Source organism: Podarcis bocagei (genome assembly GCF_964188305.1).
Source record: "Podarcis bocagei genome assembly, chromosome: Z".
NCBI classification, from domain to species: Eukaryota; Metazoa; Chordata; class Lepidosauria; order Squamata; family Lacertidae; genus Podarcis; species Podarcis bocagei.
Window position 1 is genome coordinate 3,394,347 of NC_138140.1, and position 23,786 is coordinate 3,418,132.

General features: G+C 47.2%; 1 protein-coding gene across 1 annotated transcript in view; it reads right to left on the reverse strand.

Annotated features, from left to right (window-relative positions):
* Positions 1-23,786, reverse strand: part of CIZ1 (CDKN1A interacting zinc finger protein 1) — a 35,630-nt gene that overhangs the window by 1,617 nt on the left and 10,227 nt on the right. Inside the window, exons 3-14 of the mRNA XM_081179137.1 lie at positions 23,533-23,705; positions 21,860-22,004; positions 20,175-20,229; positions 18,561-18,640; positions 17,348-17,409; positions 14,293-14,475; positions 12,750-12,880; positions 11,650-11,734; positions 9,304-9,417; positions 5,686-5,901; positions 2,270-2,327; positions 865-986 (exon numbers count right to left, since the gene is read on the reverse strand). Of these exons, the coding sequence (XP_081035263.1) occupies positions 865-986; positions 2,270-2,327; positions 5,686-5,901; positions 9,304-9,417; positions 11,650-11,734; positions 12,750-12,880; positions 14,293-14,475; positions 17,348-17,409; positions 18,561-18,640; positions 20,175-20,229; positions 21,860-22,004; positions 23,533-23,705 (1,424 nt within the window). The remainder of the gene's footprint in view (positions 1-864; positions 987-2,269; positions 2,328-5,685; positions 5,902-9,303; positions 9,418-11,649; positions 11,735-12,749; positions 12,881-14,292; positions 14,476-17,347; positions 17,410-18,560; positions 18,641-20,174; positions 20,230-21,859; positions 22,005-23,532; positions 23,706-23,786) is intronic.

Consider the following 23,786-nt stretch of genomic DNA (forward strand, 5'->3'; position numbering starts at 1 on the left):
TCAGGGGCAACCCCATGGTCTGTGCATTACAGCACTCAATCCCAGAAGCCAGTAAACATGCAAGTGCTGTATACAAAGTCTCTGCTCTTCAGGAAAAGCTACAGCTGCCACATCATTGATTTCAGCGTAACCTAAATCACAACTTGGGACGTGGGTGGCGCTGTGGGTTAAACCACAGAGCCTAGGACTTGCTGATCAGAAGGTTGGCGGTTCAAATCCCCACAACGGGCTGAGCTCCCGTTGCTCAGTCCCTGCTCCTGCCCACCTAAGCAGTTCGAAAGCACATCAAAGTGCAAGTAGATGAATAGGTACCGCTCTGGCGGGAAGGTAAACGGCGTTTCTGTGCGCTGCTCTGGTTCCCCAGAAGCAGCTTAGTCATGCTGGCCGCATGACCCGGAAGCTGTATGCCGGCTCCCTCGGCCAATAAAGCGAGATGAGGGGTGCAACCCCAGAGTCGGTCACGACTGGACCTAATGGTCAGGGGTCCCTTTACCTTTACCTTAAATCACAACTAACTTGTCTCATAGAGAATTTAGTCTGGAATCAACCCCTTATAAACCATTTGGTCACATGCAGTTGGCCATGATCCTCAATGGAGAGAAGGACCATTCCTCTTGGGAAAGCAGATGGAATGGACCATATAGCACAGCAGGACTGTCAGCCAGTGGGACAGGCACTAATCTAGAAGCACAGAGCAGGCATTGGAGGGAAGGCTTGCGGTGGAAAGACAGCAGGGGAGTAATAGGAAGGCATTATGAAGCCTGGAGCCTAAAGGCGTAGAAGGAGCCACGGGGGGGGGGGGCGGGGCGGGGGCAGAGCAGACAGACATGGGATGGGAGGAACCAAGGCAGAAGAGGGTCTCACCTGGAGATTCTCAAAATGCATCAGGGATTTGCAGTGGGCAAGTTGGGCAGCAGAGTCGCTATGGCAGAATTTGTGGCACAGCCGGCAGAGGAAGCCTACCACAGGGACCAGAAAATCCAGGCCTGTGAAATGAGGGAGGGGAAGTCACAGATCACACTGAACAGAACCAAAATGAATTAATAAAACCTTCCTCCCCGCCCCCCTTATAAAGCATCGTGTGATACATAAATACAGGAAGCCCACAACTTACATGCATTTAACTTGTGAACATTCAGCTTTATGTGATTAGCAAAAACATAATAAATAAATAAAATTAAGAGGCAGAAAAGGGGTTGGGTGTCTGAGAAAAAGGACTTTGGCAATCCCACCTGGCATTGCACCCAATGTGCTTTGACTATGCGCGATTTTGGCTTTAGGCGCAGTCCCCCAAACGCAATCCCTGTTTAAGTCAAGGGCTTACAGCATATGTGAAAATGGGTAGGGGAATTTATTTATTTAATATTTTAAAAGGCAACGTTGCTCTTGTTAAACAAGGAAAGCATTTTTTTAATAGAGCGCAACTGGAACAAACAGAAAAGTGCAAAGTGGGTGCGCACACCCACACCTACACCCACAAACCCCCCCCCCCACGAACACACAGAAAGAAAGATAAAGAATGGAATAACCAAAATACAGTGGAGAAATAAACACAGAATTAGATATCTTGGAATATAGGTTACAAACAAATTTGAATATATAGTAAAGACTAATCACCAAAAGCTGTTTTGTGAGTTGGGAGAAATCAATTTTGGAATTTCTTATCTATCTCATGGTATGGGAGAGTATTTACTGTAAAAATGACTGTCCTACCCAGAAGTTATTTATACTCCTAAACATTCCATTAGTATTCCAACTGAAATACTGTCAAAATGGCAGAGATTGATACAGCATTTCATATGGAACAAAAAACCACTTAGGGTAGCTGCCCAAAACTCTGTATAAAAAACACAAGCAGCAGCGGTATGGCAGCACCCAGAATAAACGGTTATTATCGCGCAACAAAATTGGCTATGTTAAAATAATGGTTTAAAGAATATCCAGTGTTGGAGGAGGAAGAAATAACAATAAAGAGAAAGCTTAAATATCTGCTGTTTTAAAGAAAACTATTGGGAATCTTACTTTGAAATCCTTCCCTCAGTATTAGCTACTGTAAGAGCCTGGCCTGGAAGTAAAAACCGGTTATCTATGGGTCTATTGCCTTTAGTGTCCCTGTTTTATAATGAATTTCTAAATCTAGGGTAGTTACAAGATTTCAAGCAATGGCAAAATAGTAGTTTAGAAAGCATAAATATGGAGGGGTTGTAGTAGGAGGAAGTAATAAGACGAAAAAGCCCCAAGTCAGCAGCAATTGTGATGGTTTCCTTACCATAGATGGTATCTGGACAGTACTCCTCACTCCCTCCAGAATCTTCAAGTGCTGCTTCCTTCAGCCCAACATGCATGGAAACAAGAAATGGGAATAAGAGAATTGTGGGGTTGGAAGGGACCCCAAACGAGGGTCATCCATTCCACGGTGAAGGGAAGCTCCTGTGCAAACAGAGAGCCAGTGTGGTGTGGTGGTTAAGAGCGGTAGATTCGTAATCTGGGGAACCAGGTTCACGTCTCCGCTCCTCCACATGCAGCTGCTGGGTGACCTTGGTCTAGTCACACTTCTCTGAAGTCTCTCAGCCCCACTCACCTCACAGAGTGTTTGTTGTGGGGGAGGAAGGGAAAGGAGAATGTGAGCCGCTTTGAGACTCCTTAAAGGGAGTGAAAGGCGGGATATCAAATCCAAACTCCTCCTCTTCTTCTTCTTTAAACTAAAGCTGAGGTCACGAGAGCATTTCACAAAATCACAGAACCAGAGTTGGAAGAAATCCCCCTCTTCGCTTGTGTTCCTTTGGTGGTCAGAGAGGTTGGGGTTGGCCTAGGGTATGGTTGTTCATTTGTGGTTGGCTGTGGTGGTCTTTGTTTTTGTGTGTGAGTGGGGTGGGTGGGTGTTTTGGATCAGGTTAGCCATATTGATTCGTATGCTGTTGGTGGATTTTTGTCACTGTCTTGTTGGGCTGTGTGTGTGATAAAGGGAAGCCATACCGGGGTGAAGGCGTCTTCTTCCGTTTGTCCCCGTGTCAGTTTCAGTTTATTGGTTAATTTTTCTAGTAGGGCTGTTTCCCATACTATTTGGTACCATTGGTCCATGCTTACTCCTGACAGGTCTCTCCAATGTCTGGTTATGATGTTTCTGGCTGCTGAAAGTAGGTGGGTTATGAGTTCTTTATGGTGTAAGTGGGCATTGTTGTCTTGGAAGATGTTTAGTAAGGCCAATTCTGGGGTGATTTCTAATACTTGCTCAGTTATTTTACAAATCCAACTATTCTGGACAATAACCATACAAGAAATATGTAAAAAAACAAAAACAAAACACCAGCGCTTGTTGAGTTATTCCCCCTGCCATTGGTTCAGGAATGTAGAGATGGGTATAATCCTCTCTAGGGCATTGCTTTCATGATATCTTGTCTATGTCCTGCCCTCTTTGCTGTCAGGGTCTGACTCTGAATCTGTGGAAGTCAGGAGAAGCAACTGTGGGCTTTACACAGCAGCATTAGCTAGCATGGTGATAGTGGGTCTCTCTGCACATGTATCTTTACTTCAGAGACCAGAAGCACTATATCTAGTAGACAGAGGTGTCTGGCTTTGTCTTGTCTTTGAACCTTGTGGGAGAGCAGTTTCCCCCCTTAACCAAAGACTCTGGAAGAAGCTGTTCCACTAAGAGCAGGAAATCTCTAGACTCTGCTGGGGCTCCACATACTCTGCTGGTAAATCACACTGGATGAGGTGTGGTGAACTGAATTCCACAAGTCACCAACGTTCTTCCCACCGACCTGGTTGCTCGCAGACACATGCAGAAGTTGGGGGAGACTGTGGAGACACAGGAAAGGCCTCCCCATGCAGCTCCCCCCTGCCACACTTTGCCAGCCGGCAGTTAGCACAAAGGTGGGCAAGACCCTCTCCCATCTCCACTGATCCATCTCCTGCTCAAGGAAGGACCAGGGACTGAGGGAGGTGCTGCAAATAAGCAGTGGCCCCTGGCAGCCAGACCAGGGAGATAATCCAAAGTAATTTGGGCTCTGTGTGATTTTTACCTTATGCACTGGTTTTGGAACCTAACTTCTGTGTTAAGATGCGCTTCCACTGCACTCCATTACTTGGAGGAAAGCATGAATGTATACCAAGCTACTTGACCAGGAAACACAATGCCCTAAATGCACCAGGTGTGCTGATAAGCTACAGCACTAATGGATAAACGTGGACAGCCTGTTCTGTGAGACTGGACAATTAATGACCTCTGCACCTAGTCTTGAATATTATTATTATTATTATTATTATTATTATTATTATTATTATTATTATTTTTTTTTTTTTTTATACCCCACCCTTCCCAGTTTAAAAACTGGGCTCAGGGCAGCTAACATCAAATATAAAACATTGATTAAAATGCGACTTAAAAGCAGGATAAAACACAACATAAAATGCAGCATCAATATCAATAAAATTCAAAAATTCAGGGGTCATTGGGGGGGACGGGACCCAGTCAGTAGACATCAAATGATCACCAGGGCTAACTGGCCACGTTGGTCCTACTAGGGCCAGCAAGGAGACCATGATGAATTTAAATGTCTTGAAGCAGAAGGAGCCAGCCAACCTAGTGCTCTCGAGATATTGCTAGGCTACAATTCCCAGATTGAAGGTGTTCTCAGTAGTGGCACCATGACTGTGGAATGTGGTTCCCTCATAGGGTCAGCTGGTGCCAACCTAGATGGGTTTCTGTCACCACTGAAAAAAATAATCTGTTCACCCTGGCCTTTCAGTTACAATTAGGACCTATGATATCACCTTACCACATATGGAATTCCAATTCTGCATTTGTAAGAAGTCAATCTCTTAGTGTGGCTGCACCCACACCTTGGAACTCCCTGCTTATTGATATCAAGAAGGTGCCTTCACTTTATATTTTTTGATGTCTGCTAAAAAAAAAGAGGAATGTTTACCGACAAGCCTAACCCAGATGTTTAGAAAGTTGATCCAAGTTTTAATTTGTTTTTAGCTTATTGTTATTTTGATTTTTTGTATGTTTTAAATAATTGTTATTTTTGTGATACTTTTATTCTTTAGCTCTTTTTAGAGCACGAGGAGCAAACAATAATGCATGGTTTAGTGTTACATCCAAATTCAGGGCTTGGTTTGTTGTGCTCCAAACAATGATGATAATATATTTATTTATAACCTGGCCTTTTTCCCTAACAGGGCTTATAGATTTATTTTTTTAAAAAGATTTGCTAAAAACATAGAAAAACCAATAAAAAACAATTAAGCATTGATAGAATTAAAACTATATACCTATATAAAATATGTTTAAAGCATACCAAAAATTACAATAAAAAGAAACCATGATTCCTACACCAAGATTTCATATTCTGATTTGGTGGGAAGCAATCTACAATGACCCAGTTTGAATGTAACACCAAGCTAGGAATTATGGTTTGCTGTGGGTCCCCAGAAGTTGTTGCACTACATCTCCCATCATCCCTGACCACTTGTCATGCTGGCTAGGAATGATGGGAGTTGTAGTCCAACAACATCTGGGGACCTACAGGTTGAGAAACACTGTGCTAAAGGAACAGAAAACCATGATTTTGAGTGACATGCAACCAGTGTCACTGTAGCAACCAAATGAGCCTTTTTCGGTTGCCAGTTGGGCACATCCAATGCAGCCACTGCTGCACTCCTTCTTGGAAAACATACCTGCTTGATGAGAGACTCTTCCTTATCCAGCTGTCCAGAGGCTCCCTCTTCTCCAGCATTTCCCTGCTGCTGCTCCTCTTCTTCCTCCTCCTCCTCCTCCTCCTCCTCCTCCTCTTCTTCTTCTTCCTCGTCATCTTCAAAGCAGCCAACAGCATCGACTGTTATGAGCTCCTCAGAATCCTCTGGCCCAGCCTGCTCCTTCTCCCCCAAGTTCACCTGGCCAGACACAACAAAGGGAGGGTGAGAGACAGGAAGGACAAGTCTCTTAGGAGGCTAGGATCAAAGGGCAACTCCCACCACCCACTTCCTGCACTCCCTAGTGTAATGGCATTCCACACTGGTACGCAGGCTGAGACCCTACCTGCCTGCGGACCGTCTCGCCAGAGTTGTGCATGCTCTACTTATCTCCCGCTTGGACTACTGCAATGCGCTCTACATGGGGCTACCTTTGAAGGTGACCCGGAAACTACAACTAATGCAGAATGCGGCAGCTAGACTGGTGATTGAGAGACCACATAACACCAGTCCTGAAAGACCTACATTGGCTCCCAGTACATTTCTAGGCACAATTCAAAGTGTTGGTGCTAACCTTTAAAGCCCTAAACGGCCTCGGTCCTGTATACCTGAAGAAGCGTCTCCACCCCCATCGTTCAGCCTGGACGCTGAGATACAGCGCCAAGGGCCTTCTGGTGGTTCCCTCATTGTGAGAAGTGAGGTTACAGGGAACCAGACAGAGGGCCTTCTCGGTAGTGGCACCCACCCTGTGGAATGCCCTCCCAAGGAAATAAGCAGCTATCTTCTCTTTAAAAGGCATCTGAAGGCAGCCCTGTTTAGGGAAGTTTTTAATATTTTATGCTGTATTGTTTTTAACACTTGATTGGAAGCCGCCCAGAGTGGCTGGGGAAACTCAGCCAGATGGGCGGGGTATAAATAATAAATTATTATTATTATTATTATTATTATTATTATTATTATTATTATTATTATTATTATTATTAGCACACGGATCCCACCAAGGGGCAAGTAAACAAAGCACCCTAAAACAACGTTTATAAAGTGTGAAACTAACATGCAGAAGCCACTTGCTCCGTTTGACTGGCAGAAGCTTGGTCTAGCCCAGGGATAGGGAGCCTGTAGCCTTCCACCGGTTCTTGAACTACAGTTCCCATTATTCCTGAGTACTGGCCATGCTGGAAGGGGCTGATGGGAAAAGGAGTCCAGCAACCGCTAGAACATCACAGGTTTCCCATTCCTGGAATAGCCCAAGGATGACTAACAGTAGACATTTTTTTCTGGGGTGTGTGTTAATATTTCCCAGGGCAGCGGGGTACTCTCTCAGTAGTTCCACCACCCTAGGAAGCTGGTGTAATGTCAGTTGCATTGCCCAGCAACCGCATGTAGAGTGTGAGGCCAAACAAACGGAAGAGTCTCAGACGTGGCAGAGTCAGAATACGAAGTCAAGTCTGTTCCGAGGGTTGGGCAAGCAGCAATCCACGTGGTCAGACCATTCAGATCACAAAGCCAAGAGTCCAGATGAAAACTCTTGTCTGCTGAGAGCTCTGTTTAAGAAGGCTGAAGCCAGCTGGTTCTCATCAATGCCTCTCCTCTGTGTCACTGGAGGTTAATCAGCTGCAGGTGGAATCACTCTGCCTTCTCCCTTTCCAGGATGCTGTTCAGCGGGTGAAGGTGACTCCTGGCCCATGACAGGTAATGGCAGCTTAAATGTAGTATAAACACTGACAACTGGGAAACACTGGCCTGCGAATGCTCCAATTGGAGAACAGCCTTTACCAAAGGTGTCGTGGGCTTTGAAGACACTTGAACTCAGGATGAAATGGAGAAACGAGCTAAGAGGAAGGCACGCTTGGCAAACCTTCACTGTGATCTACTCCTGCCCAGAAACGTATGTCCCCACTGTGGAAGGATGTGTGGATCCAGAATTGGCCTCCACAGTCACTAACAGATAACAGTGTTCATGAAAGACAATCTTACTCGGCCACAAGTGATGGCCAAATAAGATTATATTGCTGTTAACCCATTCTGGGACCCTTACCACAAAGGGGCAAGTAAAAAATCTAATCAAAGTAAACAGGCCAGGGTCCCAGCAAGAGAACCCACAAGTCCTTGCAGTCTTGTGCACCTACAGGCCATAAAGCCCACAGACGGCATATTCTCATGGGAGGGTCCATAGCTCAGTGCTAGGACACTTGCTTTTCTTCCAAAAGTTCCCACGTTCAATCCCCAGCATCTCCAGTTACAAAAAAGGCCATGTAGAAAGTGACAGGAAAGACCTTCCCCTGCCAGAGACCCTAGAGAAGTGGTTCTCAAACTGTTTTCTCTGGTTGAAACAAAATAAAAATAAAAATCCTTCCAGTAGCACCTTAGAGACCAACTAAGTTTGTCACTGGTATGAGCTTTTGTGTGCATGCACACTTCCTCAGATACACTCAATCAGAAGTCACCAGACCCTCATATATAGCGAGAGGGTATTACTCAGAAGGGTGGTGGGAATGGGTGATTGGCTGATAGGTGTGGTAAACCTGTTGACGACTGTTAACAACTGCAATGGTCTTACAGGGAAAAGCAAGGGGTGAGATGGCTAAAAATGAGATAAGAATCCAATGTCTCTATTCAGACCAAGTCTCTCCATGGTTTTAAGTTTCACATTTTAAGAATAAAAATTTGTTTGTGCCACTCCAAATTTTTTATTGGTAAGAAATACACTGGGGGGGGGGGACTTCTAGCAGTGCTTGGTTTATAACATAGAACACAACTACTTTATAATATGACCACGGGACGTCCAGAAAGTATAAAACAAGGCAGCAACATAAGAACACACACTTGATGCTCTTGCTCTCATTTTGAAAATAAATTTACCCATATTCTGCAAATACAAAATCTCATACTATACGACACTGAAATGTTTAAATGTTTCTTTGATTGTCCTTGAATTTTCCTGCCACACTTGCGATTCCTTCTCCTGACACACCAGTGTGGCACACGACACACCCTTTGAGAGCCACTGTCCTAGACAGCTGCTGCCTGTCACAGTAGATAATATTAAAGCAGATGGACAATTAAGTCTGGGAACAAAGGAAGCTGCTTTATATTGAGTCAGACAATATAACCGGTCAATCTAGTTCAGTACAGTGGTACCTCAGGTTAAAAACTTAATTCGTTCCGGTAGTCCATTCTTAACCTGAAACTGTTCTAAACCTGAGGTACCACTTTAACTAATGGGGCCTCCTGCTGCCATTGTGCAATTTCTGTTCTCATCCTGAAGCAAAGTTCTTAACCAGAGGTACTATTTCTGGGTTAGTGGAATCTGTAACCTGAAGTGTCTGTAACCCAAGGTACCACTGTAGTCAACACTGACTGACAGCGGTTCTCTCATTTTCAGGATTTCATAGCCCTACCAGGGATTGAACCTGGAACCTTCTACACCCAAAGTTGGTGTTTTATCCACTGAGCTAACATCCTCCCTTAAAACCTGCCAGGGCCTCTGATGTTTCTGAGGCACAGCTCTGCAGCAGACACATGGCCCTCTGCCCACCTGCCAAAGTCCTACCTAGCTCATCCCAACTGCCACCACGTTCCCTGAAGTACAGCTGCCCTTACCTCTTTGGCCTTCTGCTTATGCTCTGGAGACTTCATATGCTCCACAAACTTGCGGGGTGTCTTGAAGTGCCGGCTGCATGCCATGCAAAAGGGTCGGAGGGAGCGTTTGGCAAGCTAGGATAAGAAAAGAAAGGAAAGGGGGACAGGTAGGAAATAATGTGGCATTTGCTCACAGGAAGCCTTCAAGCACACTTGATTTGATGCCACCTTAAATACCAGGCTCCTTCGGGAGGAAGTGCAGGATATATATAAAGGAAGATTTTTTAAAAAATAACAGCATCAGCTCAAGCCCACCTCATTAGATGCACAGAGGACACCTTTACATGCACATGGATGTGAAGGGGGGAAACAGAAAGGCTGGGGTTACACGGCAATGGAATTCCAACAGTACAGTCTGTGAAACTTGTAATTATTGCAGCTTAAATGTATGCAAAAGGACTGTTCATAACAGCAGTAATTTGTGATAACTCGAACACCTTAGCAGTGCTGAGTAAATTAACAATTGCAGTGGGACACAATAGTATAGTCTCTGTTCAGATCCAAATTAACAGAACTGAACTAGCAATTCAGGAATTAGCCAACTGACAAAGTTATTGAAGGTGAGTTATTCAAGGTTTTCTTTTATCACTGATAAAGAGGCCTTGGTGGCTGATGGATGAGAAGCAGGAAGAAAGCAAGGAGCTAAACTCAAAACTCTTTCAACCAGTATTTTTTTAGCCCAATCTAGAGATTTATTTCGGGCAGCATTTGCATTGGATTTGCGTTGCTGAATACATGAACTTATTCTGTATGTTTTCACTGGTGATATTACTGTCGATCACTCTGAGATGCTTCATAGGAAGCAATCTGTAAGTGGAATTAATAAAACAAATGGAGCTTTAAAAGCGATTATTTTAAAAATACTGCAGACATGGAAATGGTTGAACTTGAATATTACTGCCCGCGTCTGCTGAGGGGAGGGGGAGACCGCAAGAACAAACCTGCAAATATGCCTTTTTCAGAAGGAGTTACTATGTTTTTTGCTCCCTTTTTAACCCAAGAAAGAACCTGCTATATAATATCAGCAAAGATCCTCCATCAGCAGTGCTATAGTCAAAGACAGATTGAGGGCACCAGGTTGACTAAACAGTCACTACCGTTACTTGTTAAAACTCCCTATGCATGAGCCCGTTGTCTTTGTCCATGGAGGAATTAAAGAACCTTTTAATGAGTGTGAAAGAAGAGAGTGCAAAATATGGTCTGAAGCTCAACATCATAAAAACTAAGATCATGGCCACTGGTCCCATCATCTCCTGGCAAATAGAAGGGGAAGAAATGGAGGCAGTGAGAGATTTTACTTTCTTGGGTTCCATGATCACTGCAGATGGTGACAGCAGTCATGAAATTAAAAGACCCCTGCTCCTTGGGAGAAAAGCAATAACAAACCTAGACAGCATCTTAAAAGCAGAGACATCACCTTGCCGACAAAGGTCCATATAGTTAAAGCAATGGTTTTCCCAGCAGTGATGTATGGAAGTGGGAGCTGGACCATAAAGAAGGCTGATCGCTGAAGAATTGATGCTTTTGAATTATGGTGCTGGAGGAGACTCTTGAGAGTCTCATGGATTGCAAGAAGATCAAAGCTCTCCATTCTGAAGGAAATCAGCCCTGAGTGCTCACTGGGAGGACAGATCCTGAAGCTGAGGCTCTAATACTTTGGCCACCTCATGAAAAGAAAAGACTCCCTGGAAAAGACTCTGATGTTGGGAAAGATGGAGGGCACAAGGAGAAGGGATGGTTGGACAGTGTTCTCAAAGCTACCAGCATGAGTTTGATCAAACTGCAGGAGGCTGTGGAAGACAGGAGTGCCTGGTGTGCTCTGGTCCATGGGGTCACGAAGAGTCAGACATGACTCAACAACAAAATGCATGAGCCCGATTTTCTTGGAAACAGCATATTTTGCTTTCGTGTCAGCGCCTTAATTTGCCATTAAAATATTCTCTAATATAAAAAACATTAACCTATCACCTCCCCTGAGGTAATCAGCATTCAACCCCTTCCTTGAACATTTACAGCAGGGGTCAGCAACCTTTTTCCTCCGTGGGCCGGTCCACTGTCCCTCATACCATGAGGTTGGACTATATATATATTTTTTTGGGGGGGGGGGAAATGAACCAATTCCTATGCCCCACAAATAACCCAGAGATGCATTTTAAATAAAAGCACACATTCTACTCATGTAAAAACATACTTATTCCTGGACGGTCCGCAGGCTGGACTGAGAAGGCGATTGGGTCGTATCCAGCCCCAGGCCTTAGTTTGCCTATCCATTATTTACAGGAAAGAGAAATCTGGGCAAAGAGTTACCTTGTGTTCCTGAGTCCGACGGTGCTTGATCAGGTCACCTGTAAAATGTATCTGGCAGGTGTTACACCACCGCTGCTGGCTCTCTCTGCAAGGACAAGAACATTCCACTAAAATGGCAACACAGCATTATCTCCCACTTGCTCCACTGCCTTTATATAGTAAAAAAAAAAGGCATTCTGCTAGTCAGTCATTTGGGATCTCATACACTGCCTGGTGACACGTCTGGCATCATTGAGAATCTCAGCTCTCCAGGCTGTGGGGCGTTTAGAGCACAGTTCTAACCCTCAAACAGGTAACATGCGAAAACACAAAAGACTCAGGAAGCAAAGGGGAGTTGTGAAAATATTACATTCTTAGACCCCTGTTTCCTCAATTCTGCCACTACTAGTTGTCTTGTGTGACAATTTTCTGAACAAGCGACTTTTACACCTGAAGAACATACGAAAGAATGGGGGAATCTGTGGTTCTCTATATGTTGCTGCACTCTCTAACTCCTGGCCATGCTGGCTGGGTCTGAGGGGAGCTGTGGTCCATAACATCTGAGAGGCACCAAATTTGCAAAGTTTGTTGCAGGTTTCAGCTATCCAATAAGGCATGCAGGTAATTCCTACCAAGTCCCTAGGCTAATCAAATGAATCCTGGAGGACATGAAAACAAATCATTTCACCGTTGCACTGCCCCAAGTGGTGCATAGTCTTGCAACAGGAGCCACTAAGGAACAAAGCTGAAATAGGTGTTTTCATATCCGCTTGGAACAAAAATGAACATGCACAAATCCCAACATACAATTTTGTGCTCTAGAAACTACAGGGATGAGGAATCTGCTCATGAGCTGTGTCTGCTACAGTAAGGGAGAGAAGCAGCCCACACCAGGATACTGCCCTTGGCCAGAAAATAAGTTCCCCATTGCTTGCAGAGAACATCAGAACATGCCATGTTGAGTAACTGAAAAGACTCTCCAGCCCTGATTTATTCTTCCTGTGAAGGGATTGGGTGGGTAAACAATCGGTTTGAGAGCTCCACATTCTCCAGTCACAGAATTTTACAGCCTGCACATAGAAGCAGAGCTGGAAGGACCCCGCCCCACAAGGACTATCTACCCATCTTTCTCAGCCAGTGGTTTCTGCTCCTTCACCACAGGCAACAATGAGACAAGGCAGATGTTGCTCATGTGTTGGATCTCCTGAAGTCGCTGCTGGTGCTGAGCTCCTGCCATGTGAGCCTGGAAATTCTGAGAAAGAGAGAGAGAGAGAGAGAGAGAGAGAGAGAGAGAGAGAGAGAGATGGAGAGAACATGGAGTAGCCATCATTTGAAACCTAAGCAAATCAGTCTCAGGCTAAGCAAATCAGTCTCTTAAGCTTAAGTCAAGAAAGAGTATTCTCTATAAGATTGAATATCAATATGCACATCAAGACTTTGAGATTAGACCACTGAAACAGCCCCAAAAACTATCTTGGGGGTGTGCTACCTGCAAGCCCCAGTTAAAGGGCCCCATCGGGGGCGAACAGCGGCCTTTTGATTACTTGGACTGCCAGGGCGAAACAGGTGCAAAACGCCGGCACCCTGTCTCTACAACTTCATTATCTACAACTTTATTAACATCTATCTACAACTCTACTAGCATCTCTCGGTACTGTGAATAATACCGAACTTACCTTTTGTTGGTATCTTCATGAACTTATCTAAAAGACCGAGTTAAGCATTTGAAAAATCTATTGAAACCGGACATTATAAGTTCAATTTAGGCTGGGTAGTTCGCAAGTCTTTGTGGCTTTGTTTAATGTTTTGTATTTTCCTCAGAAGGTTGATAAAGTATGTATAATTATTGTTCTGTGTATATTGATTGCCAACGTGTTGCATGAGTCACACTACATCATTTGAAACCTGGCAAGCCTATCCAGTTCAGATGGGCTACTTCAGAAGTGATGAAAGGGGTGACAGGCACGCTCAGAAATACTGGCCAGGATCAGAAATGGCTCCGTAAGGCTGCCTTCCCCCAACGCGATGGCTTCCAGATGCGCTGGGCTCCAGACAGCATTGGCCTGTGATAAGGGATGCTGTGAGTTGCTGTTCAGCAACATATAAAAGGCCTCAGATTGGGAGAAGGCTCATCCAGTGGAATGAGAATGTCAAGCCCCACTGCAACGTGTTATATGTAGTTGCCTCTGAAGACGGTTCAGGAACATCAGCTGGTACAGAATTCAGCGGCCAGAGCAAGATGGCTTGAGCATATTACACCAATCCTGGTCCAACTGCACTGGCTGCCAGTTAATTTCCAGGCCCAATTCAAAGTGCTGGTGTTGACCTATAAAGCCTTAAACAGCTCAGGACTGCAATGCAAAACAGAGCGTTTTATGCTGGCGGGGATTCTACACTTTCAATTTTATTTATACTGATACTGTTATTCTGAATATGGATAGCGCTTATGCATTTTTTAAAATGTGAAGTATTTGATATAGATTTTCTTGTCCATTTTTTGTGTGCTTATACACGCGCCTATATTTTTACCTACTGCAAGTCACTTCTACAGACAGTAAGCTGTCTAGGAAAGGAATGAATACTGATGCAGGTAAGGAGAGGGAGGGCGGCAGGGTTGCAAAACTCCCGACTTTGCAACTCCTCAGATAAAGTGTGTCTTGTTACCTGTTGGTTGTAGCAGTTAGTCTTGCATATGTAACAGTAGAATTTCAGGGTAGCCTCGGGGCTGCCTCCAGCTGTCCCCATCTCAGAGGTCCAGAAGGCTGGCTTTAGGGCTGTGGTGCTGATAGCTCGGTTCTCGCTGCTCTGCTGAATTGTGACTTTCAGAGAGCCTGCAGAGCTGACCACCTGGAGAAGATTCAAGGATTCAATTCAGGCTGCCCATCAGCCAACTATTAAATCCCTCAGCTCTGGATAGTAGAAGAAGCCCATAATTCAGGCCACATCCAGACAGCGGCTATACACTTCCCCACTGTGGAAGGACGTGTGGATCCAGAAGTGGCCTCCACAGCCACTTACAGACTCATTGTTAAAACCGTGTTTATGGAAGACAATTACTCGGCTAAAAAGAAGAAGATACATACAGTTTGGGGAGAGAAGGCAGTGTTTACAGGAAGAATACAGAGACTGCATCTAAAGATTTCTGCATTTGCACACAGAAGGAATTTGGATGGTCATATTTCAGCTTAAAAAGCCAAGGTAGGAAAAAGACTTTTGCCCACGCACGAAGCCCCAGCAAGAACAGGAAGGCTTCAATTAACTAGAGTTTCATCCAAATACAGTGGTACCCCGCAAGACGAATGCCTCGCAAGACGGAAAACCCGCAAGACGAAAGGGTTTTCTGTTTTGGAGGCGCTTCGCAAGACGAATTTCCCTATGGGCTTGCATCGCAAGATGAAAGCCCATAGGGAAATGCTGGCGGTCGGGAGCAAAGACTTTCGCCCACAGCCGGCCTTCAGAAGAGGACCTCTTCTGAAGGCCGGCGGGGGGCAAAAGTCTTTGCTCCCCCCACCTGCCTTCCCCCCCCCCGCCTGCCCCGGGCGATCTTAAAATGCTGGCGGGCGGGAGCGAAGCGTTCGCTGCCGACCCCCAGCATTTTAAAATCTCCAAGGGACAGCAGAGAAGTCTCTGTCCCGGGGAGATTTTAAAATGCTGGGGGTCGGGAGCGAAGCGCTGCCGAACCCCAGCATTTTAAAATCTCCCCGTGTCCCGGGAAGGTTTTAAAATGCTGGGGGTCGGCAGCGCTTCGCTCCCGACCCCCAGCATTTTAAAACGCTGTTCCGAAGGGGGGGCGGGGACACCTGCCCCAGCCGCCCCACTTCGGAAAGCTGTTCCGAAGTGGGGAGGGGGGGCGGGGACACCTGCCCCAGCCGCCCCACTTCGGAAAGCTGTTCCGAAGTGGGGCGGGGGGGCGGGGACACCTGCCCCAGCCGCCCCACTTCGGAAAGCTGTTCCGAAGTGGGGCGGGGGGGGGCGGGGACACCTGCCCCAGCCGCCCCACTTCGGAAAGCTGTTCCGAAGTGGGGAGGGGGGGCGGGGACACCTGCCCCAGCCGCCCCACTTCGGAAAGCTGTTCCGAACTGGGGAGGGGGGCGGGGACACCTGCCCCAGCCGCCCCACTTCGGAAAGCTGTTCCGAACTGGGGAGGGGGGCGGGGACACCTGCCCCAGCCGCCCCACTTCGGAAAGCTGTTCCGAAGTGGGGCGGGGGGGGCGGGGACACCTGCCCCAGCCGCCCCACTTCGGAAAGCTGTTCCGAAGTGGGGAGGGGGGGCGGGGACACCTGCCCCAGCCGCCCCACTTCGGAAAGCTGTTCCGAAGTGGGGAGGGGGGCGGGGACACCTGCCCCAGCCGCCCCACTTCGGAAAGCTGTTCCGAAGTGGGGAGGGGGGGCGGGGACTCCTGCCCCAGACGCCCCACTTCGGAAAGCTGTTCCGAAGTGGGGAGGGGGGGCGGGGACACCTGCCCCAGCCGCCCAACTTCGGAAAGCTGTTCCGAAGTGGGGAGGGGGGGCGGGGACACCTGCCCCAGCCGCCCCACTTCGGAAAGCTGTTCCGAAGTGGGGAGGGGGGGCGGGGACACCTGCCCCAGCCGCCCCACTTCGGAAAGCTGTTCCGAAGTGGGGCGGGGGGGGGCGGGGACACCTGCCCCAGCCGCCCCACTTCGGAAAGCTGTTCCGAAGTGGGGCGGGGGGGCGGGGACACCTGCCCCAGCCGCCCCACTTCGGAAAGCTGTTCCGAAGTGGGGCGGGGGGCGGGAACACCTTCTGAAGGCGGGCAGGGGGCGAAAGTCTTTGTCCCCCCTGCCTGCCTTCCCAGGGGCTTTTAAATCGCCCCGGACAGCGGAGAAGTCCTCCGCTGTCCGGGGCGATTTTAAAATGCCGCCCGCCAGCATTTTAAGATCGCCCCGGACAGCGGAGAAGTCCTCCGCTGTCCCAGGGTTTTTTAAAATGCTGGGGGTGGGAAGAAAAGCCCTTGTCCCCCCCCCCAGCCTTCAGAAGAGGTCCGGGGACAGACTGTCCCCGGACCTGGTCTGAAGGCGGTTTCCCTAGGAACGCATTAATTGATTTTCAATGCATTCCTATGGGAAATCGTGCATCGCAAGACGAAAAAACCGCAAGACGAAGAGACTTGCGGAACGAATTAATTTCGTCTTGCGAGGCACCACTGTATATATAAACTACAGGCACATATGAAGCACAGACATCTGTGCAGTGGTGGTACAAGGGAGGCAGTTCCCTCTCTATTAATGCTATTTGCCCCCCCACCCCCAATCCCAGCTTTCCTTTTAAATGAGTATGTTTCTAGCATTCTAGGAACCTGAGATGTACAGTTACTGTTTCCCTCATTTCTTGTGAGAAAGTAGCTTTTACCCATGGTTTCCCGGTTTGGACAGAATGAGAAACTATGGTTAATTTGGTTTGCTTGACGGCCCTCTTGGAGGAGAGCATGCTGGGTAAAAGGCTCCTTTGGATCTTTGGTTATTGAGCCAGAGTGTGTTTTTCCATGTTGCTATCTGTGTACACCAGCCTTCCCCACCACGGTGCCTCCAAATGATTTGGACTGCATCTCCCATCAATGCCAGCGAATGATGCCAGCTGGAGGGAGCTAGGCTGGCAAAGGATGCCGCCCACATTTCCCCAACAGTTTTTAACAAAGCAGCAGAAGAACCTGCTGCTAGTCATCCTCCCTCTCCAGGAGCTAAAGAAGCTTTCTGCTCACCTCCGAAATATTCAGCTCTCCAGAAATGTTCTTTTCCTTGGAGGTATCTGCAGCCAGATTCTCTACGAAAGACAGGCAGACAGAAAGAGAATTTAATTTCCCCAGGAGCAGAAGGTGGGAGCTCTCAGGAGCATCACCAATCCTTGAGGTCCCCAACACGGTGCTCACGGGCAGCATGGAACTTCCAGAAACCTCCCGCAGCATCCACCAAATTTTTATTCTGGAGAGTTCCCTCCCTTTGGTTATAAAAAGAAGCACAGCTCTGCTCTCTTTCTCTCCATTCCACAGAATGACTCTGGACCCCATGTGGCCTCAGAAGGATGCACCCATGGGAAAGGACAAAAAAGAAGGGGAAGCAGCTGGAGGGCAGAGTCTGGCCTTGCAGCTGCTTGTGAAACCCCTCCGGAAAAGTATGCCTTTTAAGACTGGGGGCAATTTCCTGGAGACCTGAAAGGTGGTACAGTCATACCTCAGGTTACAGATCCTTCAGGTTGCGTTTTTTTGGGTTGTGTACCGACAAAACCTGGAAGTACTGGAACAGGTTACTTCCGGGTTTCGGCGGTTGCACCTGTGCAGAAGTGCTAAATCACGCTTTGCACATACGCGCCGAATAGCAACCGGCACGTGCGCAGACACGCCGCTGTGGGTTGCAAAGGTGCATTCTGCACAGATCACATTCGCAACCCGAGCATCCACTGTATGTGTGATGCATGTCTTTGGCAGGGGCTGTTTGCTGGTGGTGGGTGTTACTGTCCAGCCCTTCCCAGACTCAAATCTAGTCAGAGGAGCAGGAAACATGCAACACACAGAGACATACACTGGGCAGATTTCTGTACAGCCAGCGACCTCGAAGAGCCAGGCAGGGCCTAATTGTCCCTGTTCTAGGACTGGAGATTCCATGCACCAGTTGCCTGGCCCTTGCAAGCTGTGCTTCACAGTTATTATTTTATTATTTTGTGAATCGCTTCCCATAAAATATATTGAAGCGGTTTCACAGTAAAAGCGTGGACAACAAAAACAACCCCATATGTAAAAATATTTTAAATCCATTATTTCCTATAAAGACGATTCTAAACTAAATACAGATACAGGCTGGGGTGAATATATTTGTATTGCTTTCAACCTATTGCAAGGCACCTATTTTCCCACAGCTTTTTGATGCTAGACCCTTGGGACTAGTTTGCATGATCCCAGGCAACTGTGAAGCTCTCACCTTCCAGGTGGGATTCTGTGTCGGACTCCTCCACTTGCTGAAGACATACTGCTTCTTCTGGGATTGTGTCCCCAGCTTCCCTGGTGGGATAAATGGTTTTGTTTTTTAAACAAGAAGCTGTTAGTACATTAAATGTGGGAGGCGAATAAACTGTACTGCGATGGCCATGACCTTGTATGCACAGCCCAGAATCCAAGGAGGATCCCACACCAAGTAGCAAGATCTGCCAGGATGAATGGGTTGGGATGCAGCCACTGGAAGCCTTAGAAGAAACTGCTGCAGGAGAGGGACTGTGAGCAACATCACAGGAGGGTTTTTTCTGGGACCAAAGTGAAACTGTAAAGCTCCCTTGTTGCTTTTGCTATTGGAGTTTGGATGTTGCTAATATAATTTTGTTATCTTCAAAGTACTTTGTCTTACTATGTTGTCTTATTATGTTGCTATGGTATTATTTTTGCACTGTTTGGAGTTTTGAAATGCATTCCTGTTTTCATTGTTGTAACTTGCTTTGAGCAGGTTTCTCTCTCTCTCTCTCTCTCTCTCTCTCTCTCTCTCTCTCTCTCTCTGTGTGTGTGTGTGTGTGTAATGCAAAGCAGCACACAAATAGAATTAGGAATGTATGAATGAATCTCTGGCTCCCAGTACGTTTTCAAGCACAATGCAAAGTGTTGGTGCTGACCTTTAAAGCCCTAAACAGCCTCGGTCCAGTATACCTGAAGGAGCGTCTCCACCCCCATCATTCTGCCCGGACACTGAGGTCCAGCACCAAGGGCCTTCTGGCAGTTCCCTCCCTGCGAGAAGCGAAGTTACAGGGAACCAGGAAGAGGGCCTTATTGGTAGTGGCACCTGCCTTGTGGAACACCCTCCCACCAGATGTCAAAGAGAACAACTACCACCAGACTTTTAGAAGACATCTGAAGGCAGTCCTCTTTAGGGAAGCTTTTAATGTTTGATGCATTACTGTATTTTAATATTTTGTTGGAAGCCGCCCAGAGTGGCTGGGGAAGCCCAGCCAGAAGGGTGGGGTATAAATAATTAATTCTTATTATTCTTATTATCTGGCTGAGCTATCTACCCAGACCTCGCCTGGCTGCCATGGCTGACCCTGAGGAAGGCCTCTCTGGCCATGCCACTCCCACTGATGACAGGAAGCTGCTCTGGCATGTATAGGAAAAGTCCCTTCTCCGCCAGATGGTTGTGGCCAACAAAGAGATCATGCCATGTCCCTGCTGAAGCACAAATGGATCATAGCTGCCACTGCAAAGGCAGTGCTTCTGCCACAAGTGGAATGACACCTACAGGGACATTGGGAGGTGAGCAGGGGAGCTTATGAGGGCCTGTCTGTCCAGCAGGCTACGGTGCAAGCCCTTAGACAGGGGGAGGGGGCTGGCGAGAAGGGCCTCTGGGTGATCCTGCACAGCCACTCCCACCAGCAATGCCAGGCCCATGCACTCAGGACCCAGCGGAGCCACCAGCGATGCTGCGCCTGTTGGAGAGGCCAGCTCACCACCAAAGAGAGGCACAATGCGCCAGGTGGATCTTTAGGATTCCACCTTGCAAAGCTGTTCTTACAATTCAGGTCGGGGTGCAGATCCTGGCAACTGCCATCCTTACCTTCTGAGCCGCTTGGCTGCCGGCTCGTCGGCTGAAGAGGATTCTGCCAGAGTCTCTGTGGGCCCAGAAAAAGGAAGTTATTGCTTCAGAGCAGCCAAGTATCCTCTAGAGTGGTGTTCCTCAACCTCAGGTCCCCAGCTGCTGTTGGACTACAACTCCCATCATCCCCGACTGCTTTTCCTGCTAGCTACTATTTGGGGGGGTGGGCAGGGAGTCATCCCAATTAGACTAAATGGTGGGTGATTTAGGACAGGTAAGTGGAAGCCCTTATTCGCACAGCACGTGAGCTAAATAATGGAATTGCTACCAGAAGATGCAGTAGTGGTGTGATAGGAATTTTGAGGTCTTAGATATATGTTAAATGTTTGTAAGTGTACCAACGAAGCACACACATAGATCAGCACAGGAAGATGGACCTGAAACCATTTTGATTCCCAAACTGAGCAAATGTTTTCTCTGCAAGGTCAAAGGAAAATGGAAAAGCCTCCCCATTGTCTTTTCCTTCACAAATCCTGTCTTAAGGGCACATTTAAGATAGGAATAGGGTGTGAGACTGTGACCTGGCTCAGGAACTAAGTATTTATCATTACAAAAGACTGGCCAGGCTCCCCAGGGTATCCAATCAAGTAAGCATTAACAGGTAACCTGGCAGACAGCAGGTAAACAACGCACTCAGATTATTTCTGTTTTAGACCGCCTTTTCTGTGATGTAGGTATGATGTATCTGGGGGGTGGTCTTGAGCTACACCCCTTCTGTGATGTATGTATGATGTTTCTGGGGGTGGTCTTGGACTCCAGGGAGGGAATTTAAAATGTCTATACAGTGGTGCCTCGCAAGACGAAAAGAATCCGTTCTGTGATTCTCTTCGTCTAGCGGTTTTTTCGTCTTGCGAAGCAAGCCCATTGAAGGATTAGCGGATTAGCGCTATTAGCGTCTTATCTGCTGATCGGATCAGCTGATAAGCGGCTTAGAAAAAGGGGGGGGAGGAAAAAAAACCAGCAGGAACTCGCAAGACATTGTCGTCTTGCGAAGCAAGCCCATAGGAAATTCGTTTTGCGAAGCACCTCCCAAAACGGAAAACTCTTTCGTCTAGCGAGTTTTCCGTCTTGCGGGGCACCACTGTATAAGGGCAGGCACACTTTTGTTCTGGGTTCCTCCTCCCTCCTGCGTGTGGTGAGTGAGGACCACAATAAAGATCAGGCTTACTAGCTGCTTTGCTTCTCAATCTTCTCTGGTTGGCCTCTGTTATTTTCTCCTACCAATAGGGAACCTACATAAGGACTCTATATGGGCTCTTGGATATTCCATAAGGGAAAATGGGCAGATTTTTGTTTACAACAATGGTCACCAACCTGGGCAGCTTCAAAATGGGATTAAACAGGTTTATAGAGCAGGACAAGGCTATCAATGGCAGGCAGTCCTGATGCTGCCTCCAGAATCATGCCTCTCAATACCATTCACTGAGCAACAATATTGAGAGGGGGTTCTTGCTCCCAAGCCCCCCAGGGGCTTCCCAGTGTGTCTGGCTGGCCACTGTGATAAACAAGATGCTAGATTAAACAAACATTTTGTATGATTCAGCACAACTTATCTTCACCTGCTCATTTTTTATTTTATTTTTTAAAAAACACCTCCCTACTCTGTGTTGCTGGAGAGGAAAAAGCAAACTCAAGTATTCTCCTACCTGGAGGTGGAGAATTCGGCTGCTCAGACCCCTCTTTGGTGATAGGCATATCCAGCGCAGGCAGGCTCTCATCCGCTCCTTGGCCCTGAGAGGAGGAAGTTGCAGAATCCGCCTCCCGTTTCCTCTCAGAGGTCCTCGAGAAGTCCTGCAGGTGAGAGTGCAATGGTTCAAGAAAAGAGAGATGCAAACAATCCACAGAGCCAGGCTTGCTGGAACTATGTCTTATTTACAGTGGTGCCCCGCAAGACGAATGCCTCGCAAGACGGAAAACTCGCTAGACGAAAGAGTTTTCCGTTTTGGAGGTGCTTCGCAAAACGAATTTCCTATGGGCGTGCTTCGCAAGACGACAATGTCTTGCGAGTTCCTGCGGGTTTTTCCCCTCCCCCCCTTTTTCTAAGCCGCTAATCAGCTGATCCGATCAGCAGATAAGACGCTAAAAGCCGCTAATAGCGCTAATCCGCTAATCCTTCAATGGGCTTGCTTCGCAAGACGAAAAAACCGCTAGACGAAGAGAATCACAGAACGGATTCTTTTCGTCTTGCGAGGCACCACTGTATTTGTTTGTTTGCATATTAGAACCCCAAGAATGACCAACCAGAATGAGGTACAAAAACCGTACCTCTGAACATATTCTGTCCATAGGAATTTGTGCTTGGGATTGAAACTGAACAGAGCTCAGTCTTTTCACACAAAAAAAGGCTTTTGATCCCATGGAGGCATCCGCTAAAGGGAGGTGTTTTTTTTTTTACAATTCCCCTTTTCTGCTGCAGCCCAACACTGATTCCCCAGCACTCTGGGACTGATTCAGGTGGGTGGGTGCCATATAAGCAAAGAGAAATTTGTTTTTAAAATTGCTGGTGCAGCCTCCTCCAGAGTAGGGCTCTCCATATTTTGCAGGGCTATAGGTTTCATCATCAGCTGATGGGAGTTGGTAGTCTGGAGATGAATGTGCTAATTGAGGCCTTTGCTGAATCAACAGCCTTTTCATCAGCACCAACTGAGTTTCACTCATGAATCAGTGAGCTGCAGAGTAGCAGCAGAAATAAAAGCCAGAAGCATAGGAGGAAAGACTTCAAAAACAGGCCAAAACTGACCACAATTGAACGTGGGGAAACTCAACACAACTGAAAATTGACCACAACAGAACACTCTCCCTGGTGATGTAGCTCTGCTTTCTTCATTTTCAATTTTCAGGAGGAATTTAAAAACATTGTTCAACCAGGCTGAAAGATAACAGTTCCTGGAAACACTGAAATTATTAGCTATGAGGATACTGTATGGGTGTTTGTTTAGGTTCTTCATGTTTTTGGGAGTTTTAAAGCAGCATTTTGGTGCCGGCAAGAAGATCAAACCTATCCATTCTGAAGGAAATCAGCCCTGAGTGCTCACTGGAAGGACAGATCCTGAAGCTGAGGCTCCAATACTTTGGCCACCTCATGAGAAGAGAAGACTCCCTGGAAAAGACCCTGATGTTGGGAAAGAAGGAGGGCACAAGGAGAAGGAGACGACAGAGGACGAGATGGTTGGACAGTGTTCTCGAAGCTACCAACATGAGTTTGACCAAACTGCGGGAGGCAGTGGAAGACAGGAGTGCCTGGCGTGCTCTGGTCCATGGGGTCACAAAGAGTCGGACACGACTAAACAACAAGAACAATAACCCAAAATGAGCTCACCTTGCGAAAGGTCTGATTCTGCCGCTGAAAAGGGAGGCCCCCAGGGAAAGCCAGGCGAGTGGGCTTCAAGGAGACCCCAACAGGAGGTGGACCCAAAAGGGAGTGTCTTGTTGCCTGAGGGAAAAACTGCTGGAGCACAGGGGCTGCGGCCATGTTGAACCCTCTCAAGTTACCTACCAAGGACAGGAAATAGCGGTAGGTGAGTGACACAGAGATACCATGTTAAGTACCAGGCAACTTGAAGACACAAAAGA